At 31.2% G+C, this 25,830-nt stretch overlaps 1 protein-coding gene across 5 annotated transcripts in view; it reads right to left on the reverse strand.

The window, feature by feature from the left end:
• LOC107439806 (vesicular glutamate transporter 2.1) overlaps nucleotides 1–25,830 on the reverse strand; it is a 46,902-nt gene that overhangs the window by 19,815 nt on the left and 1,257 nt on the right. For 2 of the 5 annotated variants that reach the window (XM_087167816.1, XM_071183498.2), the window contains exons 2-3: nucleotides 6,189–6,446; nucleotides 1,380–1,507 (exon numbers count right to left, since the gene is read on the reverse strand). In XM_087167816.1, the coding sequence (XP_087023942.1) occupies nucleotides 1,380–1,507; nucleotides 6,189–6,422 (362 nt within the window). In that variant the 5' untranslated portion in view covers nucleotides 6,423–6,446. Of the gene's footprint in view, nucleotides 1–1,379; nucleotides 1,508–6,188; nucleotides 6,447–6,513; nucleotides 6,762–14,288; nucleotides 14,418–25,830 lie in introns of those variants that run through there. The other 3 variants (XM_016052513.4, XM_016052515.5, XM_016052514.5) reach the window with 3 other exon arrangements.

A 25,830-nucleotide genomic window follows, 5' to 3' on the forward strand; every position in this document is an offset into this window, starting at 1 on the left:
AAATTTTTTGAGTCACAGGAAAATTTTGAATTAAGATTTTAGAGTAAGGCAATATTTAATGCAATCGTAGATGGTACATTAAAGAAAAAGATGTATTACAGATCTATAGTTCAAAGACTATAGGTTTCTAAAAACTGGTGGACGTTTAGCAGCAAATAGTTTTACAGTAGCGTTCGATTTAGATCTATTTACGAATCTTAACTATTCTTTTTGTTGATTCTAATGGCACTTCGACAAGCAGAGCTAGCCAGCAATTAGAGGTTAGCGAATAAAGTCAGGAGGGTGTGCCTTTTGTTTGATAAGAGAGCACTGCAAAGGGGAATGTACAGAGCGCAAAAATACAGATCACTTGAATAACTTTTGATGTATTGTACTGCTCTTCACGTTCTAGGGCTCAAACTTAATGGTTCGAGAGAGTGATTTAAAATATTATGATTAATAAGTGCAGACGATATTTTAAGTTATGAAATAAAAAACAAAAGTGCACTTTTTTTTTAATAAACATATCTTTTTTTCCGACCGATTTGGATTTTTGGCTCCCAAAATATAGGGGAAATATGGTCCCAATAGTTTGAACAGGAGAACTCTCCAAAATTTGGATCCTTTTATGCGTTTTTTCAAACAGAATTCGTTTCTCCAAACATAATAATAAAGTTTTGAAAGAAAGATTTTGCATAATTCTAAAGAATGTAATTTTACATAGCAAAATACAAAATTTAAGCGAAATTAAACGAATAGTTCCTGAGATATCGAATTTTAAATTTTTACTTCTTCAAAATTCCATTTCTCAGAAACGTTTCAACCGATTTTGCACAAATTTTGCATTTAGCCATGTAAAAATATATTATTTAATATGATGGAAAGCCGACCAGGTGACCGAGTGGTCAGCGTGCCTGACTGCGGAGCCGATGGTTGCGGGTTCGAATCCCGCTCAGGGCATGGATGTTTCTTTCTCTCTCTCAGTGTTCTATGTCCCTTCTTCCGTGTGACTATGTGAATGTAACCCACCCTATAAACGGGTTTGTGGTTGTATGACGTGGGCGACGCTACTCCACCGCCGTGGCTTAGCCATAGGTGCTCACTGGGTTGCGATAAGAGAGCAGCAATTCTGGCATTTCTGAGGTCAATGGGAAATAGACCCAAGTGCCCGCCGTTAACCCCAAAAAAATATATTATGGAAAGTTTTTTTATACCTTATAAAAAATAGCACCGGTCATGAAATGGTAAATTATCAATCAGGAAACAATATGATGTAAAAATGTATCTGAAAAACGTGTAGCTTTTCACTATGTAACTCCAAGTTCTTGAGTTGTAGAAAATTAAAAGATAAGCAAATTTATAATGTTTACTGGAAAAAAATGATCGATGAGATAAATTACTTGTGGGGTGAAAAGCAAATAGTGATAAGAGCTGCTGGAAGCTGTATTACAGCTCCTCCCCAATAGTTCAAATCGAGGTGTGTTTCTAGGTCCTCCACTGTCCAGTTTTCACTCTTTGGAAAGTCCCTCTATTCAAATAAAAAAAATATTTATAATAAAATTTATAATATAATAAATAAAATATATTTAGTACTTACGTAAGTACTAAAACTAGTAGTCCCGCAGTGGACTGATCGTTAAGACACGGTTCCCAGCAGATCACCGAAGTCAAGCATCACTGACTACGGTCAGTGTGCGGGTGGGTGACCACTTGGATCAGTCTGCGTAGGGACCGAGGGTGTGCGGTATTGGTCCTCGTTAAACTGTGCTACCGTAAAGTGCTCAACTTCGCGCGCAGGTCGTCGGGCTACCGAAGCGGGGGTGCCATCCCTTCCGCAGAGGATCAAAATTGTGATGGCATGTCTTCGGATCATCCTCCGGGATGTTTCCCAGACCGTCGCCAATAGCCCATTGTGTAGCTCTAGTGCGACGTAAAGTAACAACAACAACAACAACTAAAACTAGTACTTTCATGAAACAACAAAAGTATTTTTTATTCATTGAAGCATAATTTTATTAAGTCGACTTAGGAGCCTGGGAAATAAATAATGTAATTTTTTGTTACAATTTAAACACTTCTCATTTGCAGAAAAAGGTATTAAATTATTTTTTTTCAGGTGAAAAAGTAATCATACCCTTGATTAACGAATGTACGAAACAAATTTAAAGAAGTTATTTTTAAAAAAAATTATGAAATTTTTAAGAAATTAATTTTTTATACTTTTATTTGAAATCTGGTTAAGAATATGAAATACAATTTGATTAATAAATATAAAATTTTGCGCCGGCCAGGCGGCCGAGCGGTTAGCGCGCCTGACTGCGAAGCCATAGGCTGCGGGTTCGAATCCCGCTCTGGGCATGGATGTTTCACTCTCTCTTTGTGCTGTCTTCTGTTGTGTGTATGATGTGTGAATGTGGCCCACCCTATAAACGGGTTTGTGGCAGTGTGGAGTGGGCAATGTTGCTCACCTCCGTGACTTTGGTTCACAGGTGCCCACTGGGTAACGCGAAATGAGCAACAATTCTGGCATAGTGCACTATAGGCAAAGATTCAAATTCAGTGCCTGCCATTGGAAAAAAAAATATACATAATTTTTCAAAAATTTTTTTAATATACTGTAATCTGTTTTAGAAAAATTAAGTTTTCTCTAAAAAGAAATCTACTAAAATTTTTTGCTAAAATTGTGCTAAAATGAAGCAACAAAATAATATATTTGCCACATACGGCATGTTATTTTTATTAAATACTAAGGGGCTAGGCCTCCTGTTCGTTGCCGCACACCAACACTGATGATTCTTTTGCAATAATTGTTTCTTAGAAGAAAATAGTTTTTTTCGGCGAAAGCCGAAATTATTCGCTTAAAATATATGCACTATAAGAAATTTTCTTTGTTTATGCTTGTGTTCTCGCTTCCCACGTCCAATAATTAGTTCTTTAAATTAAAATGTTTATTTTGAGTCCAGTTTAATTGGTAAAACTGATGAAAGATATCGTATGATTACATTTTCCTTGTGATCTGTGGTGGTATCAGCGGTAAACTAGGTACAAGTACCAATATCTCTGCAGTGGAATGAGCGAACTACTAGGTTAAAGTACCATAGTTCCTCTGTACCTGTCAAACTTGTAAGTTACCAAACCTGAAGTGTAAACCTGAAACAAACTTAACTGAATTCAAATAAATATGTATATAAACTTTTGCAATATGCATACTTGTTCTTTCGCTGAAGCAGAGCGGTATAGTCCGCCAAGCGCTGCGCGAAGGATTCGATTCCCGTTGTTACTCTGAATGTATCTTCGTGTTGTCCTTCCCCGTATTGTGCTATTTGTCCTTCTATTTGACAAATGTTTATAAGCCTTAATTGAGCTTACAAGTCTTCAATTACATGTTAAACCAACGTAAGTATGTTCTTCCGCTTTTCACATTTTTATCTTTCTTTATGTTCGACGGCTGAGATCCTGCATAATGTTAGCTACGACCATGTTTAAATTTTTATTAAAGTTAAGTTTAAATTTGGCACTTCTCCGTTACGATTGATACATTTCGAACGCTGATAAAATACACGCAATTTATTTCGCAAAAATTTTATTAAGATCTATAAGTGAACATATATAATTTTGTTTAGAAGTCCTTTTAAGTAACATTTAAGGTTGTAGTTGTTGTAGTTCATTTACGTCGCTCTAGAGCTGCACAATGGGCTATTGGCGACGATCTGGGAAACATCCCTGAGGATGATCCGAAGACAAGCCATCACAATTTTGATCCTCTGCAGAGGGGAAAGCACCCCCGCTTCGGTAGCCCGACGACCTGCGCGCGAAGTCGAGCACTTTACGGTAGCACAGTTTAACGAGGACCCATACCGCACACCCTCGGTCCCTACGCAGACTGATCCAAGTGGTCACCCACCCGCTCACTGACCGCAGCCAGTGATGCTTGACTTCGGTGATCTGCAGGGAACCGTGTCTTAACGATTAGTCCACTGTGGGACAGTAACATTTAAAATTAAAGATGCATTTTCACATTAAATTTGGATAGTTTTCAATTATAATTTAACAATTAGTTCCCAAAATAGGCTGATATATTAAGTGCAATTTGTTTATACGTCACATTGCAGTATAACTGTTCTCAATAACTGTTTAACTGATTGCTTTCAAACTTGTTTCGTTTGGCATATTATGCAAGTGTTTTCATCAGGTAAAATCTATGTAAGAACCGATTACTTGTACAAATCAATCTAATAATAGAATCATGTAGGGTAAACCAACCAGTGAAGGAAATAGACCCAGTGTAGGAACATTTCATATATATTGATTAAAAATAGGATTTTGAAAGTTTTTCCTTAGATTGATTGGTAACAATAACTCACTGCCAAACAATAGGAAGTCATCTAACAATGTGTTGGATTACCTGGTCACATAAAGTTCTCTGGAAAATTTTTTGAATTTGTTATTATCTGTGCAACACCTTGTTTCTTTAATAAAATTATAAGGTGAGTGCTTGTATTTATCTGTTTAAAGTGGAATTAATTGTATGTAGTAGTTTTATTTTTCTCACTGTGAAAAAGAGAATTCAAAATATAGTTATTGAAGTTACGTTTTATTTATTTTAAGCATCATAAAATAAGCAAGTACTGAGATACAGGTTGTTTATTTACTGGATTACCAAACAATGAAAAACCAGTGAAGGAACAAGTGTTCCTTTACTGATTTTTTTTTCTAAGTTAATGAAAATTAAAGATAAACTTTAATTTTCTTGTACCTTTAGTGATGTTCCGCATCAAAAGTATGTTAAAAATACAAAAAACGACTTCTAACCAGTGAGGGAACAGGCATGTTCCTTTACTAGGCATAGATTTCCCAGTGAATGAACAGTATGTATTAATATGTTGATACTTTAATTTTCAATTCATGATTACAAAAAAAAGTTAACATTTTCCAAGTATTTGTATGTTATAATTTCAATAATAGGCTTGTTTTTAGATATTTGTATGGCATATAAATTCATAAAGAGCATTAAAAAATAACCAAAATTAAGTGTTCCTTTACCGTGTGTTCATTCACTGGTAAGAACTGTTCCTTCACTTGGTTTTCTTACTACTTGTTATTTGAACCTCCAAAATTTTAAAACAATATTATGTAAATTCTCTACAATTTTCTTATATAATTTGCAATTAGTAACAAATATGTTGACACTGTCATTTAACTAAAATTACGAATTTTGAAATTATTATGATTTCTTAAAAGGCAAGCGGAGCTTAAGTATTTTTTCACTAGTTAGTTTACCCTAATAAAAATGCATAAAAGAAATAATCGCATAATTATAGGACCACGTATTAAAATGCATGTAAGAATCAATTATTCAATAATGCATGCAAAAATCAATACCGTAATAATAGGTGTGGGGAAAGACTATTAGACAATGTCAACCTTCCTCTATCAAAAGGTACCCCAAGATTGAATCTAGTTAGCATGTCATGTATACCAGTGAATTGATGCTTAATAATCGTAGTGGTAGTTACGCCACAATACTCCCCTACCAGAGTTATATATGTGACGGAATTCGATGAACGGATACCACTAGTTGATTCATTGCTGTTTTGTGAGAAGACTGGAGAGCTGTATTAAGATCCCCGTACTTTTTCTCGGATCGTGAGAGCTGTAGTAAGTTCAGGGTCGTGGTCACTCCTGTGTTGACTTAAGAAGTCGAGTGAATACGTTGTATGTGATTGAGACTGAGTAGCAACAGAGCGAGGAAGTGGATAATGTCGCAGTCACAAGTCAACTGTTCAATGTGGACCATCCATCGAAGTGGGCGTTACTCTCAAGATAGGAGTGTTCATATAGAAGTGGGAGTTTCAGTCCAGGTAGGCATGTTCACGTCACGTCCGGAGATCACCAATGTGGGAGTGTATTTATCGACAATGTCAACCTTCATCTATGAAAAGGTACCCCAACATAGAATTGAGTTAACATCTCTTATATACTAGTGAATTGATGCTTAATAATCGTAGTGGTAGTTACGCCACATAGGATTATCCTATAGAAATGAATGTAAGAATCAATCCCGTGTTAATAAGATCAGGAAATAAAAATACATTGAGTTAGTTTCATAATTTATAATAATATATAGAATCTAAGCCTTAATCTTCTATTTAAAAATTCTTTCGTGTAATTTTACTGTATATTATTAAAAATAAAGCTGAAATACTTACCTTTCTCACTTCTTCTGCCGCCAATAATATATGCACAAACATTGTCCATAGATTCGTGACCATCCAACCCTTGATGAAAAATGCCAAGTAGCACATTATAGCAACATGATATCGACGTGGAATTTTCCACCATCTGCGTTGGCCTATTGTCATTGCGTTGAAGTCAGAAGCCATTTCTGAATTCCTATTTTGTCTTGTAATAGTATCTGAGCTTGATCTTTTCACACCGCTCATTTCTGAGAAAGTGTTTTAGTTATTCTGAAAAAAGGAATTACAATGAAATGTGAAAGGGTAATTATAAGATAATACCATAATTAATAATTACCATCTGTATTTAGTTGGACACTTTCAGGTATTCGTTTTTCAACAACTGACTCTTATATTACAATGAACTCAGATTTAAAAAGAAAAAATGTGATCAGAAAGCTATAAATTCGTTAATTACGTACGGGATTTCTTGGATTAGGTTGTTTTGTTTTATTGGTACAGCATACATTTGCAGACTTGTGTGCTCAATTGAGGCTTATGAACCTTTGTCAAGTTTTTTTTCTCCACTGCCCACCTGTGATAACATGCGTCAATTCAGGCATATACAGGGCTATTTTGTTAGCCTCTCTTTCAGAGGCACCATATTAGGTGGGCCAACGTCGCTCCCACAGTGAGGATAGATAGTACAGGGAAGGAAAGAACATCCATGCCCGGGATTCGAACTCAGAACCTTTCTGATGCAGCTCCCTGTCCCCTACACAGGCCGGTCGGCACCTTCGTCAAGTAGAAAAACAGATAGCACAACACAGAGAAGAACATCACGAAGGACATCCAGGGTTACGGCGGGATTCAAACCCACCACCTCCACGCTTAACAGAGCGTTTGGCGGGTGACACCGCGCGGCCAGGGAAGCCCCTTCTTGGATTAGAAAACAAACAGAAGCAAAGTTAATAACAGAATGGATTTCTCTGCGTGTAGCTTTGATGTATGGAAAAAAGTCCGAGAATCTTCTCATATCCTTGCTAATCTGTAAGAACTGATGCTGTATTTACTCAAGAAAAGGTGTTCTTTCCATTATTTATTTATTTTTTTCTTTTAAAGTAACAAATTCTAGCTTAGTGAGTCCCACAGTGGATTGCTTTTAAGACACTATTTCCAGTAGAAGTCAAGTATCACTGGCTGCGGTCAGTGAGCAAGTGGGTGACCACTTTGATCAGCCTGCACAGTATTAGTCCTCGTTAAATTGTTCTGACATAAATTGTCTCACAGAAAAGTATATCTAACATAAAGATACTCGGGCGATGAAAGCGGGGTAGCCATCCTCTCTACAGAAGATTAAAATTATGATGGCATGCGTCGGATTATCCTCAGGGATGTTTCCCAGACTGTCGTAGCTCATCGTGCAACTCTTGCGCGACGTAAATAGAGCATCACTACTACTACTTCGAGGTAGGTAGGTAAGTAGGTACTTTATTAGCGTCGCACTAGAACTGCACAATGCGCTATTGGCGACGGTCTGGGAAACATCCCTGATATTATCCGAAGCAATTTTGATCCTCTGCTGAGGGGATGGCTCCCCTGCTTTGGTAGCCCGACGATCTGCGAGTGAAGTCGACTACTTTACGGTAGAACAGTTTAACGAGGACCAATACCGCGCACCCTCGATCCCTATGCAAGCTGATTAAAGTGGTCACCCACCCACTTACTGACCGAAACTAGTGATGCTTGACTTCGGTGTTCTACTGCGAACCGTGTCGAAACGATCAGTCCACTGCAGAGCCGAAATGAATAAGAGATAAAATAAGTCAGAGAAGGACATTATACAAAGTTACATCCATTGTTGCGTGGAGTTAGCGGGTTCAAATGCATATTTATGATGTCTTTTATATCTTGAGTGCTATCTTCTTATTTGACAAGGGCTTATAAGCGATACTTAGTAATTAGCACACAGGCCTGCTTAGTCCCGCAGTGGACTGATCGTTAAGACACGGTTCCCAGCAGATCACCGAAGTCAAGCATCACTGGCTGCTGTCAGTGTGCGGGTGTTTGACCACTTGGATCAGTCTGAGTAGGGACCGAGGTCGTGCGGTATTGGTCCTCGTTAAAGTGTTCTACCGTAAAGTGCTCGACTTCACGTGCAGGTCATCGGGCTACCGAAACGGGGGTGTTATCCCCTCTGCAGAGGATCAAAATTGTGATGGCATATCTTCAGATCATCCTCAGGAATGTTTCCCAGACCGTCGCCAATACCCCATTATGCAGCTCTAGTGCGACATAAATGAACTACAACAACAGCAACAACAGGCCAGGCTTGCTTATGTAATAGGAACGATAAATTAAAAAAAATAGTTTTGGTTTTACTTTCAGTTCAAGCTTTTGTTAAGCTTAAGTTAAGATGAGTAAAATTTGAAGTTCGGCTTCGGTTTAAATTTACTGCTTAATGTTATAAGATATTATTTACCTGATATAAATTTTTGGAAAAAATTATGAGATTTTTTTGAATTTATATTTAGATATCAAGATATTCTATAATTAGTTTGGTAGTAGTTTATAATGTTGTGACGCTAAGAACCGAGGAATTCGGTTTGAGTTCTGAAGAGTTGTTACAACCAACCGACAACCTCATGAATAACAGAATGAATACTGCACAACGGGCTATTTTATTTTATGATCTGTCATTCAGCTGACCCAAATTTTTAGTTTACTGCTACTAATCTGCTACTCCGTAGTCTTGTAATTTTGAACCCAATCCACAAAACAAGGGAACTCCTCTGGACCGAGTATTGGGTGAAATTTGCCTTCGTGGAGGACTTTTTGATATAACTAACCAGCATTTGCGTTAAACGGAGAGGAAAACCGAGAGGAAAAGATGGAGAGTGGGTGATAATTTGGATCCTCTATTGTTAATTCCCCTTTCTGCATAATCAGCTATATCTTAAGAAGTTCTAAAGTTAATGAAAAAAAATTTTTACTCAATTTTAATATTCTTTTTTTTAATAATTCCATGCAAAACACAATTTTAACGCTACTTTATTATTTTATTTAAGGTTTGAAAAAACTTTCAATTATAAGATGCAGTTTCGTACTATGTAATTTTAAATGACAAAATACAAAATTTATGTGAAATCTGATGAATACTGCCTTGCAATTGAAAAATCAACGTAAGCGACAAAGAATTCAAAATTGATATCCTTATACATTTGACATCTTCGTATGGTAAGCAACACATTGTGCAAAAACTTCTTTTCAAAAATGGATTTTGCTTTTATCAATTTTATCAGTTTAGCGTTCATAACATTACAATTATTTTCCTTCGATTGCTAAATCCTCTTTTCTCGGAATCAATCTTGAGGCATTAACTTTTTTTTTTTTCTTTTTTGAATTGCACTGCAGAATCGGTAGCTATTAAAGACATCTTTTCAAAATTCTATTTCTCTAGAATTATTCCATTTCGCACAAATTTTATGTCTTGCCATTAGAAACTATTTAGCTTAAAATAATTGAAAAACTTGTATAACTTACAATTCAAACTTTTTTCGAATATTATCTTAAATAATAATGATAAACGAATATTATAATTGAGTTTGACAACTTTTCGATTCGCTTAAAACGTTCCCGAGATATTGCACAATACGCAAATAGTAAAATTAATATTAAAAGGTCCTATCTTTTACATTTCTTTAAGAAAAAAACATATACGTACACAAAAGAAAAAAGAAAAGAAGAATTGCTTGCTTATGGCATTTCATACCAATTTTTTTAAATACGTTTTCATGTTTATGCTTACGAATATAATCCAGTTATGGTTATGTATATGGGTGATTCTCACGAAATAGGACAATTCACTGTCCCTTGCTCCAAGATCTAATACTATAATACTAAAATAACTTTTTTTTTATAAAAATTAATAAAATGCATTGATGTTAGCATTTTAAAATGACTTTGCACTAGCATTGACTGTTTTGTATAGTTAAAAAATTTAATTGAACTTCAAAATGTCATTTTCCTGGCATGTCCCAAACAATGTTTCCAAAAATAACTAGCTTCAAAACATCCCATAAATTTTTCAATATCTAATTTTTTTTTATCTCAACCGGTGTAAGCATTTCTAGAAAATACGCAGAGGGTATTATTTACAAAAACTTCGTTTAAAATCAATAATTTGTTTGTCCCAAGAAAATCTGTCATTTTCCTTTCTACTTTTATTTAGTGGTTTATAACCAAAATAGATAGAGCCAGCAATCAATATCTTATGTTAATAGATTAATTAGATACTCTCCTATATGAACATGTCTTGTTGCATGAATAAAGAACCAATTTTCTGGTTAAAAATCTATTTCAAACATTTTTTCAAAGATGAGTAGGTTTTTGTGTTGTCATTTTCCTGGCTTTTTGAAATAATTAATAACATAAGCTACATAGATTTATCTGAGTTATTTTAAGAAATCCTGTTGTTTTCTGCAGAATGTAAACGTCTTAGGCCAAAATATTAAATTAAAGTTATATGCTATAAAATGGCGAATTTGTCATTATCCTGGCTGTCATTTTCATAGCCTACGAATTCCAGGACATTGAAGTGTTAACAAATTTTTTTTTAACTGCTAATACTGTAAGGAGGAAAAGCAAATATTAACCTAATACCAAGTTTATGTATGATTGTAATATGGTTGGATGTAATCAAAGTTATTTATTTATTTAATGATTGATTATTATACACAATTTTATTCTGTACATATCAACAACAAAAAAAAAAATTGTTTCTTTGTACAGTGGATAAAAAGAATTAATTTAAGCAATTTATGGTCCATCTAACATAAAGGCTTAGGTTGAGTTACTTATTATTAACTTAAAATGAATGTTTTTTAAACTTCTAAGCTAATATGTCATTTTTCAAACATTCAAGATTAGGTGAATTTCTATTTTATTTTTTCTCTCGAGCAAATGTCAATAAACTACACTTCTGTCTGTAAGATATTAATAAGTGTGACTAAAAAAGTATACAAAAAAAATTTTAGATTATTTTGAAAACTTTAATTTTGAAGAAATTTTTTGGTCCGAATTATCATGTTTAAAAAGAATCACCCATATATATCTTGCATATAATATGAATATAATATCATGGTTATGCATACGAATATAATCCAGGAAGTAAGTTTCCAGAAACTTCTGGGAACTGGTAGTAGCTGTGGTCCTCTAACCGATATATTTTTCTACTGATGTTAGAAAAAATGGAACCAAGAGACCTTGACTTCCCGACCGAATTTGATCGTCAAAGGGAAGTGTAAACGGAGAAAAAGTTCTAAAAATGAATTTAATCATATTTATTTAATTTTCATAAATAAATTGATGATGTTAGTTAATTACTCTACTTGGCCATATCTTTCGAAACATATAAAATAAAAAATCTTCGCATAATTAGAATGAGGAAAATATAACAAGAGTTATATTAGAATCTTAATTTATTTTTACTGATTATGCCTAATAAATTAAGTGCTTTTTAGTTACAGGTCTTAATAAATAAAATTTAAGAAACTATATCAATTATGAAGTATTAAGACATACATTGTAAGGAAGAGGTCATTTATTTACAGGTGATACAAATATATCGAATATTAAAATTGTCACGAATACATTATTCAAAACTTCAAATGCAATTTCAGAACCCGATGCGCAGAAAATTAAGAGTATGAACTCTGAATTCTTTAAATGATTTGCAGAGTACATGAAATCTCATGATTTTATTCATTTTTCAGTAGGTGGCTGATTTTCTCGCTTTTAGTGAATCATAATTTTTCAAAATTTTTGCTGAAAGTTTTAATTTTTAAATTGGTGTTAGAGTAAAAGAACGAAACCTAGAAACGAAAATTGCTATAAAAACCTCACTTTTGTTCGAGTTATACCCAAAATCTAATACAAATTGTCAGTTTGTGTAAAAATAATGGCTAGTTTATTGGTTAATGATGCAAAGTTTTTCATCTGTTAATGGTGTAAAGTTAATTGTTTTTTCAACAGTTAACATTGTAAAATCAATGAATAGTGTCTATTATATAAACTGTTGTGCAATACATATCCGAAATGGTTGTCTTACGCAATTTTTTTGAACTTATTATTTCATAAATATTTCTTTTAAAACTTATTACTTCGTAGATATTTTTTTAAAGCTTATTACTTTGTATATATATTCCTCTAAAAAAATTATTACTTTACATATATTTTTAAACACTGCAATTTCATAGGGATTAATTTTATAAATTCTAATATCTAATTTGGTTTATAATTTAAAAATTTAACAAAATATTATTGACAATTTCTGATTAACGAATTATTTAAAATGTCTTTTTTGTACCACTTACTTAAAAAATACAACTACCGAAATATTTTTCAAGGGAAAATCGTAATTATTTTTATTATATTTATTCCGTAGAGCGTAAATCCTTAGAGATATATATCATCTAAATTGATGCAAATCAATAAAATAATTTAAATTTTAAGTGGATTTTATTCATAAACCCGGCTCAATTGAAAAAAAAACAAACAACGTAAGTGCTCCCGATAGATTTCGAGAATTTCGGATTGCCAACTATTTTATTTTTTATTACTGTTATAAAAAAAATTTTTCAGAAAATTGAAATTTAATTTTTGAAAATTTTTTTTTCAATATGTAACTCGTCCTACAAAAATGTCAAATATATTAAAATTTCAAATTCAAATTTTTTGTCACTTGCGTTGAGTTTTCTATTGTACAACAGCATACCTTAAATCTTTCCTTTTAAAAGCAGTTTTTTTTAAACAGTTCCTTTGAAACACTTTTTTCTTTAAAAAACTTTTTAATGTTTGTACCGATGCAAAAAGCATGCAGTTTTTATTTTTTCAAAAAAATTTCTCTCGCTTAATAAAATTTTTTTTATTGGTCATTGTTGAAAATGTATAAGTTTTTCCTATCTCTTAATCATAAACTCAAAGTTTATTTTTGCAGGGAATATTTTAAAAATGCTAGATCGATCCAAACAGCTAAATTCAAATTTTTTTGGAATCCACATTTGAATTGCAGTGGAAATTCCTATGAAGGTAGAGTAAATAGATTATAATCTTTTTATAGTCTATAATTTATTTTTATTTTTTTACTATTTAGCAAATATTTTTTTAAAATAAATATTTCCATACATACTGAATATTTCTTTTTTTGAAAAATTAGCTACAAAAATGTAATATCTTTAAATTTCGAGAACACTTGGAACATTAATAAAATACTAAAGGATGAAAGCAAATTAATTTTAATTTAGTCTTTATTTGTCTAAGTATATTAAATAGTAGCCCTATGATAAGGAACATAGACAAAACGTGCTATATAGACAAACGACATAGACGAAAGGTAAAGAAGATTATTTTTGATTGACCTGTTCAGCTTTTCCAAAATATTATTTTAAATGAATGAAATGATTTGAAAAGCTAAACACAAAATATAATTTTACCAAACATGATTGATAAAATATATTATAAATTAATCTTAAATTACCTCATTCTTGTATTCAGTAATGATAAAAATGGGAAAGGCAAAACGAGATCATATACAAAATGGTTTTGGGCGATTTATTATGCCTTTTCAAAATATAATTTCAATGAAATACGCAATCAATAATTTCTCTCATTTTGAAAGTTTGAAAAAGAAAAATAACTTCTGCAAAAAAAGGAAAAATTTATAAAATACTCGAGGAATTATATTAGTAATTTGAAAAAAAAATATGAAAGATGACATAATGTAAAAAAGTAACTCACAAAGTTTGGTTTTCAATACATTATTTAAAATAAATGCATAGTCAACCATTTCTTTTATTTTAAAAATTAAACAAGAGACATGTTTTTTATTGAAAAGAGGAAAAACTCAGAATAATCAAGTTTTTGAAATATTAATTAAAATAAACATATAGTCAATCATTTCTTTTAATTTCAAAAAATTGAACACGAGGAAGGCTTTTATCAAAAATAGGGAAAAATCTGAATAATCAATGAACAAAATAAAATAAAATTATTTCATCCTATCCTTGTTTGGTGAAACCAATGAGCAATAAAAATATTATGAAAGATGCGGTAGTCTAAAAAAAAGTAACTTACAATGTTTTTGGTCAACACTTTAAAATGTCGCTTTAAGTAAATATGGGGAAATATTCGTTAATACTTAACAAATAATTATTGTGTATGCGATTTTGAAATCCGGAAACGGAAAAAGGTGGAGAATGTGTATCTCAATTACTTCCTTAATATTTCCGCTTGACTTTAAATGGAACTCATGTTAAACTATGCCTACTTGTAACATTGCGGAATTCAAATCCGTAAAAACATTTTAGTTAATGCAGCAGAGAAGGGTTTGATTTCTTGAGATGCTATTTAACAGAATATACGGCAAAAAAGGCTATAGAACTCATCTAAATTTATTTTAAAAAATGTAGCATATAAAAAAAGAAACTGATTGCAGTTTTAAAATCAGTGATACGAAAATATCTAAGATCCGTTAAAATTCTCACGAAAAAAAAAAACAAAAATAATAAATAAAAAATAAAATTTGTTTTCCAGTTTCATGTTTCATGATTAAGCGTGCAATGTATTAAATTTAAAATCACCAGTCAAATTGACAAGCAATGTTTATTGCCTCTTCTCAGGTTTATCATTAAATTAACTGACATCTCCAATATTATATCGCTCATTTGGTAAAACAATGACGTAACCGCAAAATCAAGTTACGTCATTGTTTCACCAAATGAGCGATGTATAGAACACTCTATTCCCGCTAAAATATCGAAAGAGATGTTAAAAAATAAAATAAATAAATAAAAAATTAATCCTTTTTTTGCCATTGGTCGCTGGTTTTCAAAGGAAAAATTTTTTTTTATATCGCTCATTTGGTGAAACAATGACGCAACTTGATTTTGCAGTTACGTCATTGTTTCACTAAATGAGTGATATATAGAATACTCTATTCCCGCTAAAATATCGAAAGAGATGTTCAAAAAATAATAAAAAATAAAATAAATAAATAAATAAAAAACTAATCCGAATTAATTCTTTTTTTTTGCCATTGGTCGCTGTTTTTCAAATGAAAAATATTTTTTATAACACTCATTTGGTGAAACAATGACGTAACTTGATTTTGCAGTTACGACATTGTTTCACCAAATTAGCGATATAGCCTTTAATTTGAAAAGGAAATTGCTAAAAATTAAGAACTATCCAATAAGAAGAGCTTTCGTATCTTTTGTAGACTAATTATCTCTCTCTGTAGACTAGTTATCTCTAAGAAATGGATTTACAGTCTATATAATAATATTTAGGGAATCCATGATAATGATTTCGGAACACATATATAATAATATTTTGGGAATCCATAATAATAATTTGGGAACCCATATATATAATAATATTTTGGGAATCCGTAATAATAGTTTGGGAACTTATACAAAATGTTATATTTTGGAAATCCATAATAATATTTTGGGAATACATAATAATATTTTGGGAATCCATAATAATATTTTGGGAACCCATACATAATAATATTTAAAGAATCCATAATAATATTTTGGGAACCCATACATAATAATATTTTGGGAATCCATAATAATAATTTGGGAATCCATACATAATAATATAATGGAAACCCAAAATAATAATTTGGGAGCACATATATAACAATATTTTGGGAATCCATAATAATATTTTGGGAACCCATACATAATAATATTTTGGGACATCCATAATAATAATTTGGGAGTCCATACATAATAATATTTTGGGTATCCATAATAAAAAGGCTTCACGAATCATCGGCAGAAGACGAAGAAAATATCTATTCATATTCAAAACTGAAATTGAATAAAGAGAGAGAATTCACATAGAAAAATATAAAAAAACACAGCTAAAAGCATTCGCTACTAATAGGCCTTAAATACACAATTTAAAATGAGTTTCGAGAGAAGAAATGTTAACAAATTCCTTGTAAGCGAAGTTCAACTCACAAAATCTCTGCACAGTGAACTGTTGGTGAAGGTCTGGGAAACATCCCTGAGGATGATCGGAAGACATTCCATCACAATATTTCGAGACCACTTCCTCAATTTAGACATAGCTCTGAAGGGGAAGGACAATTTCTCCAGATTCCTATACCCTATGTGGTACTCCTCCTCTCTATATGCAAAATTGAAAGTTAGTTTGCTTTTACTCTATAAACAGGATAATGGAAGCACATGTTTGAATCTCGTTTTTATTTGCAGTTGGAAAAATTAAATCGGATGGTTTATCATAATTTAATTTGTCCCGCAGTGGACTGATCGTTAAGACACGGTTTCCGGCAGATCACCGAAGTCAAGCATCACTGGCTGTGGTCAGTGTGCGGGTGGGTGACCACTTGGATTAGTCTGCGTAGGGACCGAGCGTGGGCGGTATTGGTCCTCGTTAAACTGTTCTACCGTAAAGTGCTCGACTTCGCGCACAGGTAGTTGAGCTACCGAAGCGGGGGTGCCATTCCTTCTGCAGAGGATCAAATTTGTGATGGCATGTCTTCGGATCATCCTCAGGGATGTTTTTCAGACCGTCGCCAATAGCCCATTGTGCAGCTCTAGTGCGACGTAAATGAACAACAACATAATTTCTTTTACAAATTGTCGTTTGCATCGAAGACCACCTAAATCGGTAGGTGAAAACATTGTCAAAGATTCGACTTTTGTAAATATCTCTTGAAGAGTTTCATTGGCTGGCGTGGTGTTTCTTACTTCTAATTGATACATCTTTTTGGATCATTGTACAGAAATTTGCTCGCATGCTACAGTTAAAACACTTAGTTTTTCAATACTACCGAGCACGTTGTTAAGGAAATAACATGGTCACAAAATTTCTATCTTTTAAATGTTCGCTTTAATTGAAAGTAAAGCAAATAAAATGTAGAAAAAATCTAAATTAATTGGTTTGAACTCAAGGATGGAATAATTTGAGATGAAAGAATTTGAATTTAAAGATCAATTTTATTAATTTGAACCTAACTGAAACCTAAATAGCTGCATGATAAAATGAGCACCAGAGCAAAATCTGCAAACTGCTTGCTGGAAGAAATGTGAAATTTGGCTATAAACCATATTATTGTGTCAATTGGGATTTGTGTTTCTTTTTAAAAATTTAAATATTCAGTTAATCAAAATTGAAGCAAATATATACCTGGTCTAATCTAAGGTGATTAGACGTTTTCAAATCTTGAGGACAGTTCTCGATTTTCAAGAGTTACTGTCAAAATTTTCAAACTCTTTGAGGACAGAAAATGTCAACCAATGCTTTAGAATTGAAAATATTTCTTCGTTTTTTATGTGCAGTGAAATATAAAATGAATAAATAAATAAAATCAGAAATGCTCTTGTTTTATTAAACAAGATAATTTTATCTTACCGAGTATACTATCAAAAAACTAAAAAGTACCTAATATCTTTTTTTAATATTTTTTTATCTCTATGAAAACAAACGAAATAGACGAAAAAGACGAAAGCTCCTTCTCGCCTGGATTACACGGTATTAAATAACAGAATTGAGTCTTACATAATAAACATTCCTTTTTTAGAGATTTATTTGAATTTTAGCATTTAAATAAAACAAAAGCTCACTACAATTAAATAAAATCATTCTACTAAGATTATGTTTTAAGCTGGAAAAATATTCATTAGAAGTAATATGCATAATTTGAAAGTTTATAATTTACTATATTAATAGAACAAACAAGTTTAAAGCCACTATTAATAAATAAAATGAATAAATTTTATTTCATTTCTTAAAAACTATTATTTAATTAGAACGGGTTTTAATTAATAGATAAATTTAAAGATATGTATCTTAATACGCACTGTGGGCCAGAAGACCATGATTTTTGACCGAAAGTCAAAATTACATTTTCAACTAAAATATGTGTAGGCAGTTTTAATACCGCCTAAACTAAGTATTCATAATCATTCCAAACATTATAATTTACTTTTTGGACCGACGAGAGCACAATGTAGTGAAAAATATGTTAAATTTTCTTTTTAAATGTAACTTTCAAATTTATATTTCAGAAATATATACAGGAATTTCACCTTACTGTTACATTTTTATCAGAGTAATTAGTCTGAAATCATAGTATAATTTTTCAATTTGTTGGATTAGTTAATACTCTTGACAAACTTATAGTTTATATCTTATCATTTGACATTTTACAATGTTTGAATGACTTTCGAAACTTAGTTCCGAAAAGTTCCACGAGGTAATTAGGTAAACTTTTTCTTGTTGTCTTCTTTGATGTTTCTTCTTTTGAAAAAACCTGCCTCATTTTATCAATATTGCAAAGGTGAACTAAATATACCGAAAAACAAAAATTATATTTTTTCCTCATGTTATCGCGTTATTTCGTAATTAATTCGAGTTATTTTGTAATATTCCTCGGAAATATAATTTGTTTTTCATTTTTAATATAAAATTACGAAAATTATTATATTTTCATTACTATATTTAATTATTTAAACGTATTAGAATATTATTTTTTTATTTTTGCTCTCCATATTTCAGCCGTCATTTTTTATTACTTTTTTTTGGTATTTTTAGTGTATTTCAAAATTTCAACAATGAATGCAATTTACCTGCACATAAAAACCCCTAAATAAAAAATCCCAAATTTTGAAACAAATTTTATCAAAATACTAATTTTGGCCACGAAACCTTGGATTTCCTTGATATATTTAAATGTATGACATTTGTTCACTGAATATTACATAAGTAGACAAAATTATAAGTTGTTTCTGAATTTGAATAATGATAATCTGCATTAAAAATTGAAATAGGTTCAAGGTACAAAATTATTTTTAATAATGTTTTCTACTTTTTAATCATTTAATGGTTTCAGTTAATCTGTCTGGCTTAAATCTGTTAATCTTTTTAGAAATATTTTTATAAATTTATATTCAGATTCAATTTAAAAATAATAATTTTTATCGTGTATTTTAATGAATCAGTTTTATTTTAATGAACATTAATAGAGTATTATTAATATTGACACTGCTTTTTTTAATCTAAACAAAGGTAACCATTTTTTATATATTCCCCCCCCCCCGCTGAATCGAATGAAGCTTAACACACGTCAATAGAACAAATAGTTTAAAAGTTGCAAAAGTTTTTAGGCATAAAAAAGCATTTCTTTTGACACTTATGTGTATACTTTACAGATTCAGGGACTTACTGAACATTTAAGGTACATTTTCCGATGTATTTTTTTCATGCTGATTCAAATAAGACAAAACAGGAACTTATACGGTTAATAATTATAAAGTTATTAGGGCTTTGTGTAAAAAAAATCCAATTTTGAACTTTTATTTATGCATTTTACATTGCTATACACACAAGTAAGGTATTGTTTTCTATGCATTCTTCTCACTTGTGTAGGGTAAACCAACCAGTGAAGGAACACTACCCAGTGAAGGAACATTTCATATATATTGATTAAAAATAAGAATTTGAAAGTTTTTCTTTAGATTGATTGGTAACAATAGCTTACTGCCAAGCAATAGGAAGTCATCTAGCAATGTTTTGGATTACCTGGTCAAATAGACTTCTCTGGAAAAAATTTTGAATTTGTTATTATCTCTGCAACACCTTGTTTCTTTGAAAAAATTATAAGGTGAGTGTTTGTATTTATTTGTTTGAAGTGGAATTAATTGCATGTAATAGTTTTATTTTTCTCACTGTGAAAAAGAGAATTCAAAATATAGTTATTGAAGTTACAAGGAACAAGTGTTCCTTTACTGGTTTTTTTTCAAAGTTAACGAAAATAAAAGATTAACTTTAATTTTTTTGTACCTTTAGTGATGTTCCGCATCAAAAGTATATTAAAAATACGAAAAACAACTTCTAACCAGTGAGGGAACATGCATGTTCCTGTACTGGGCATAGATTTCCCAGTGAATGAGCATTATGTGTTAACATGTTGACACTTTAATTTTCAATTCATGAATACAAAAAAAAGTTAACATTTTCCAAGTATTTATATGTTATAATTTCAAGAATAGGCTTGTTTTTAAATATTTGTATTTCTTAGAAATTCATAAAGGGCATTAAAAAATAACCGAAATTAAGTGTTCCTTTACTGGGTGTTCATTCACTGTTAAGAACTGTTCCTTCACTTGGAAAAACTGTTCCTTACTTGTTATTTGAACCTCCAAAACTTTAAAACAATATTATGTAAGTTCGCTACAATTTTTTTTACAGAATTTGCAATTAGTAATAAATATGTAGACACTGTCATTTGACTAAAATTACGAATTTTGAAATTAATATGATTTTTTAAAAGGCAAGCGAAGCTTAAGTGTTTCATCACTGGTTAGTTTACCCTAATCGAATACCATCAAACACGAATCTAAAAGGCTGAAACTTAAGGTTGAAATGTTTCTTTGTGTATTAAAAATACTATTTTTTTAAATTAATCTTATAAGAAAGAAAACATTGATAACTTCAAACTATTAATCCGATCAACTCAAATTTTATCTATACTTATATATAAAATTTTGACAAAGGATTTCTCTAATGACAAGGACGCCCTCTATTGAAGGATTTCTTTTTTAGATTTCTCCCTTTGATGGACAGGTAGTTGGGTACTTATTAAGATTCATTTTTTAATGTATTTTTAAGTAATAGTTAAAGTTGTAGTTAATAGCTAGTTATATGTTAAGTATTTATTTAGAATAACTTTGTGCTTTCATGGAAATACTAACTTAGTTACAAAATAAATATTTAGATTTTGTTGTTCCTTTCTAAAATGGGCATAGAAATTTTAAACATCTAATTATTGTCATACCAATTATTGATGACGGAACTTGCCTTTTTCGAGCAATAGTATTTATGTTACTCTGAATAACTAAAAATTGGTGGTTGTTGACTTACATCGGTGAATGTTGACAATCACATAGTCGCTTTGGTGAATGTTCGAAATATATATGAGCCGCTCAGAAGCCAATGCGGTTAAGTCCATTTTTTTGATATTTTCTAATTTTTGGAAATTTTGATGAAATAAATAATAATCTTCTTAGTTATTAAAGGATTTACTCGTTGGTTACTTTTTTCTAGGTTAGACAGCAATTTTTTTAATAGCTTCTGAATATATTATATAATAATTTCAGAAGCCATTGTGAATAAGTTCACCTTTTATCAATATTTTTTTACATAATTTTTGAAATAAAAATTAAATTCTTCTTCTTCTTTCGATATTTGTTGGTAACACTGAAAAACAAGAAATTCATAGTAACCAGGGTTGCCAGACGTAGTATTTTTAATACTACGGTAGTATTTTTTCACCAAAAAAAGGGGTATGGTATTTTTCGTAGTATTTTTTTAAAATGTGGTATTTTTTATTTTTAAATTTTTTTTTCATTTCCTAAAACAAAGAAAAGTGCCACTTTAGTTTTGAAGTAAAAAACAATTTTTGAAATAATCCAACAGTTTATTTTCTATTAGTCACTGTATCTAGTGATGATTGAGAAAAATCGAAGTTTGTTTATACTAGAAGACATAAATTTCTTATCTTTTTCAGCTGCCAAATGGTATAAGTCCTAAAATTTTTAAGATGCTGTCATTATTTCAATAAATACTTACGTTTTTATTTACACTTCCTGTACATATCTTGTTTTTTTTTCAGAGTTTACACCTCGAAAAAAGAGTTTATACACTTTTCTAATTAAATTAATAAACCAGGAATTTTAAAAACTAGTGTATCAAAAAACATTAATTTTCTCAATTGTTGTGTTTTGGACTTAACCGCATTGGCTTCTGAGCGACTCATATATTAGATTTAGTTACGTGCCCGGTATACATTTGTCCGGTATGCACTACATCAATATTTTCTTAAGGTCAAGTGCCACTGCCCAGTATGCATTTAACCGGTATTTCGAACACTGATGTTTGTCCTATTTTATCCTCAGCAGATATTAAAATATTGAATTAATATAATAATATCAACGAATAAATTAATATCAAACCAGATATAACAAATATTAGTGGAATGAATTAAATATGCAAATTGCGTGAAAACAGCCACTAAATTGCGTGTTAATTTATTCTCAAATACGAAATATCTAGCGTTTATGATGCTAAGCTGAAGTTTGTTGCAAAAGTTCCGAAAGAAGTTTGGATTAGAGAAATACTATGACGTGTTTTACGACTAAAACTGATATGTGGTCAAGTATGATGGAATGAAAAAAAAAAAAAAAATAGTGAGTGGAGTCCCTCCGCGCGGAAGAAGTGAAACTTCGTAATGTGGAAATGAAAATAGGAAGGGGTAGAAATTTATTTTTAGTGAAATCATATTGTTTCTTTAAGACAAACTTTATTAACAATGCTTACAATTAACAATTGATCGCATCTTATAATTATCATTTTCGTGTGGAGAAATGTCCAAATCTATAACATTTACAATGGGATTATGATAACTAAAGTAAGATACGAAATGTTTGAGTTATATTTTTTCAATATTTCTTGCAAAAACTGCATCAATGGTAGTTCCCCCTTTGGTTGTTGGATCATTCCTACCATTTATCATTTCCAATCCAAATTTGTCTTTAAAGAAGGTTAATAATGTTTCAGCTTCAGGTAACGAGAAATTCACATTAAAATCTCCTGCAAGGATCACAGGCCGCTCACAATAATCAATTTCTTCACCAGTAACGTCTGTCAGAGCTTGTGAACTGCAGTGGATAGTGGCAATAAAGATTTTGCAATAAATAATTTAATATTCCTCATGACTGCATTTGGTGAAATATAAATGGCAATTAGAAAAGAGAAAACCTAACAGTCAATTGATATTCACAAGAGACGTACATTGACATAACCTTAAATCAGTCGCTTGTCAGTGGGATTGTTTTCACTCATTTTTAACAATTGTTATCCTTTAAGTTTGAAAATAAAAAATACTACCCTATTAAATTATATGTGTATCAAATCAAACTAAAATATTTATAGAAAAGAAATATTTATAGAATATTATACTTTTATGACTTTTATTATTTTTATGCTAGTGAGAACTACTTCTTTAGTAAAAACAGAAACGTAGCGTTTCTGAAGTTGCTTGAAATTACAAATATAAAGAATTAATTTATTCATTCAAATATGCAGATGAACCCATATACCCTTCTGTGGAAAAAAAAGCTCAAAGCCAATGGTAATCAATAAGTAAAGAAAGCTAGTGTCTCATCAATTCAGATGGAGATGATTAGTTGAAACGGCCCTGGTCTGTATTTGACTGTCATGCAGATTAAGGAAGAAGACCCATATTTCCCATACAATTTTGCAATTTAGTAGCAGGTTGTACAAACCTGTGGTGTAGACTTAAATGAGCAGTATTACAGCTTTGTCGGAATTGAATTGTGTTCCTATTAAAGGATTGTCCGAACTGAGGTATTGAACAGCCAACCCAATTTCGGGTTTACGTCTATCATTGTTGAACTCCTTAGCCTTGTAATTTTGAATCTAATCCAGAAGACAAATGAACTCCTGGATCAAGTATTGGGATAAATTTGCCTTCGTGGAGGATTTGTTGATGGAACTAACCCGTTATTGAGTAACATGGAGAAGAAAACCAGGAAAACCTGTCACGGTTAGTCTGGCGGCAAGGGGACTCTAATCCATGATCCGTCTACCACTGAGGATATTTTACGTTAGCACTTGGGTCGGAGTGAGCCGGGTTTGGAATTCGTATCAAACAGCCAAAGCAGGGATTCGAACCAGGTTCACCTCATTGGAAGACGAACGCTTTATCCCCTGAACCACCACGGCTCTAACAGACCAATTTTATTTTATTTTACAACCGTCGTTGAACAGTCGACCCAATTTTATGGGTTTACGACTACTAATGTTCAACTCCGTAGGCTTGTAATTTTGAATCCAATCCAGAAGACAAGGGAACTCCTGGATCAAGTATTGGGATAAATTTGCCTTCGTGGGGAACTTTTTGATGGAACTAAACGGTGTTTGCATTACATGGAGAGAGGAGACCACGACGACCTACAACGGTTAGCCTGTCGACGAGGAGACTCTAAAGGCCATATCACACATAGCGAAAATTCGTTCAATTCAACCTTCAACTCAACCCCAACTTCAACTCCGAAGACAACCTCGTCCGAAAACAGAGGTGTGCTATACTTATCCGAGTTGGAACAACTGTTGTTCAACTCTTTCATATCTCTTCGAAAGTGTTGAAGCAACTTCACAATTCAACCAATCAGGTGGCAGCAACCGCATGGGGTTATGGAATAGCACAAGTCAAAACAATATGGCCGCGAAGTTTATATGACAAAGCAGCGTATCTAATTTGTTATATATTAATTCAGGTGAGTTTTTAATTGAGTATTGATTTTAAAGTTATTTTATAAGAAGTATAAATCTGTTTCTATCCATTAAAGAAGTTTATGTTATAAATATGTTTTTTTAACCGTGAATTAAAAGTATGATTTTCCACGCCAAATTCGCCAATCTGAAGTAAATTTTGCAAGTACATAAAAGTAGTTTTGTTTTATATTTTGACATTACTTTAAATGATAAACAAATTTTGTGAATTGCATTTAATCTTATTTTGTACGTAACTGTAAATTTGCTAGTATTCGCAGAATTAAAATGTAGTTTTTTTTTCAATTACTTTGCTCTTTCTATAGTTCCGATAAGATTATACTAGCAATTATTCTAGAGTTATTAATGAATTCAGTGATTTTGAATATTTTTTTACAAAGAAAAAAATTGCGTTACAAAAAGTAAACTTTTCTGAAAACTTACTTATGCCTAAACAATAAGCTGGCAGAATTAATTTCTTTGTATTAATTTATTTTTAAACTGTATATTTGTCAGTATTCGCGGAATAAAAATTTGTTTTTTTCCAATACTTGCACTTTTTATCAGGGTTCGACAAGTGGGCTCACCTTGAAAAAACCTACTTGGGACGCTAAGTGGGTTTCATTAAAAAAAAAATGTTTTTATCAAAACTTATTGATTCACATTTAATTTTATGGAATTTATTCTATAGCATAAGTTTGTCAAATAGATTTGCATGTTATATATGATTAAGTTTTTAATATTTATAAAGTAGAAGAAACTTTAATCTGTAATTTTATATTACTATTAAAAACTTTAAGCGAGTTTTTTCAAAAATTAATATTTAATGAAATTAAATTAGATAGAAATTTAAATAGCATAGTCTGTATGGATCAATTTTTTAAATGCAAATGCAAGCTTTATGCTTTATATTATTAATAAGCAGGTTTTGAATAAATTATGAAGGAAGTTGAAAATATTTTTTTAACCGTTAAAGCACTTAACAGGTTTTTACAAGGTAATATTTTTAATAAAAAAATATTAACACACGTTTAACTTTAAACATACAAATATGTAGGTACTTTTTATATCTGCTTTTTTTATAATTTAATAGATTAATTTATTTTTTTGAAATTAAAGATAAGTTAAAATTATTTATCTAAAAATGAAGTATTTTTCTTAAGGTTAAATATTTGAAAAAATGGGACAAGTAACAGATACTCCTTATAATTATACATAATTTTAATTTCACTTTCTATTAATCTTATTATAAAAACATGGAAGACCATTAAAAATTTATTTCAGT

Source organism: Parasteatoda tepidariorum, chromosome 7 (assembly GCF_982258835.1).
Source record: "Parasteatoda tepidariorum strain Cologne lab strain chromosome 7, Ptep-v5.0, whole genome shotgun sequence".
NCBI classification, from domain to species: Eukaryota; Metazoa; Arthropoda; class Arachnida; order Araneae; family Theridiidae; genus Parasteatoda; species Parasteatoda tepidariorum.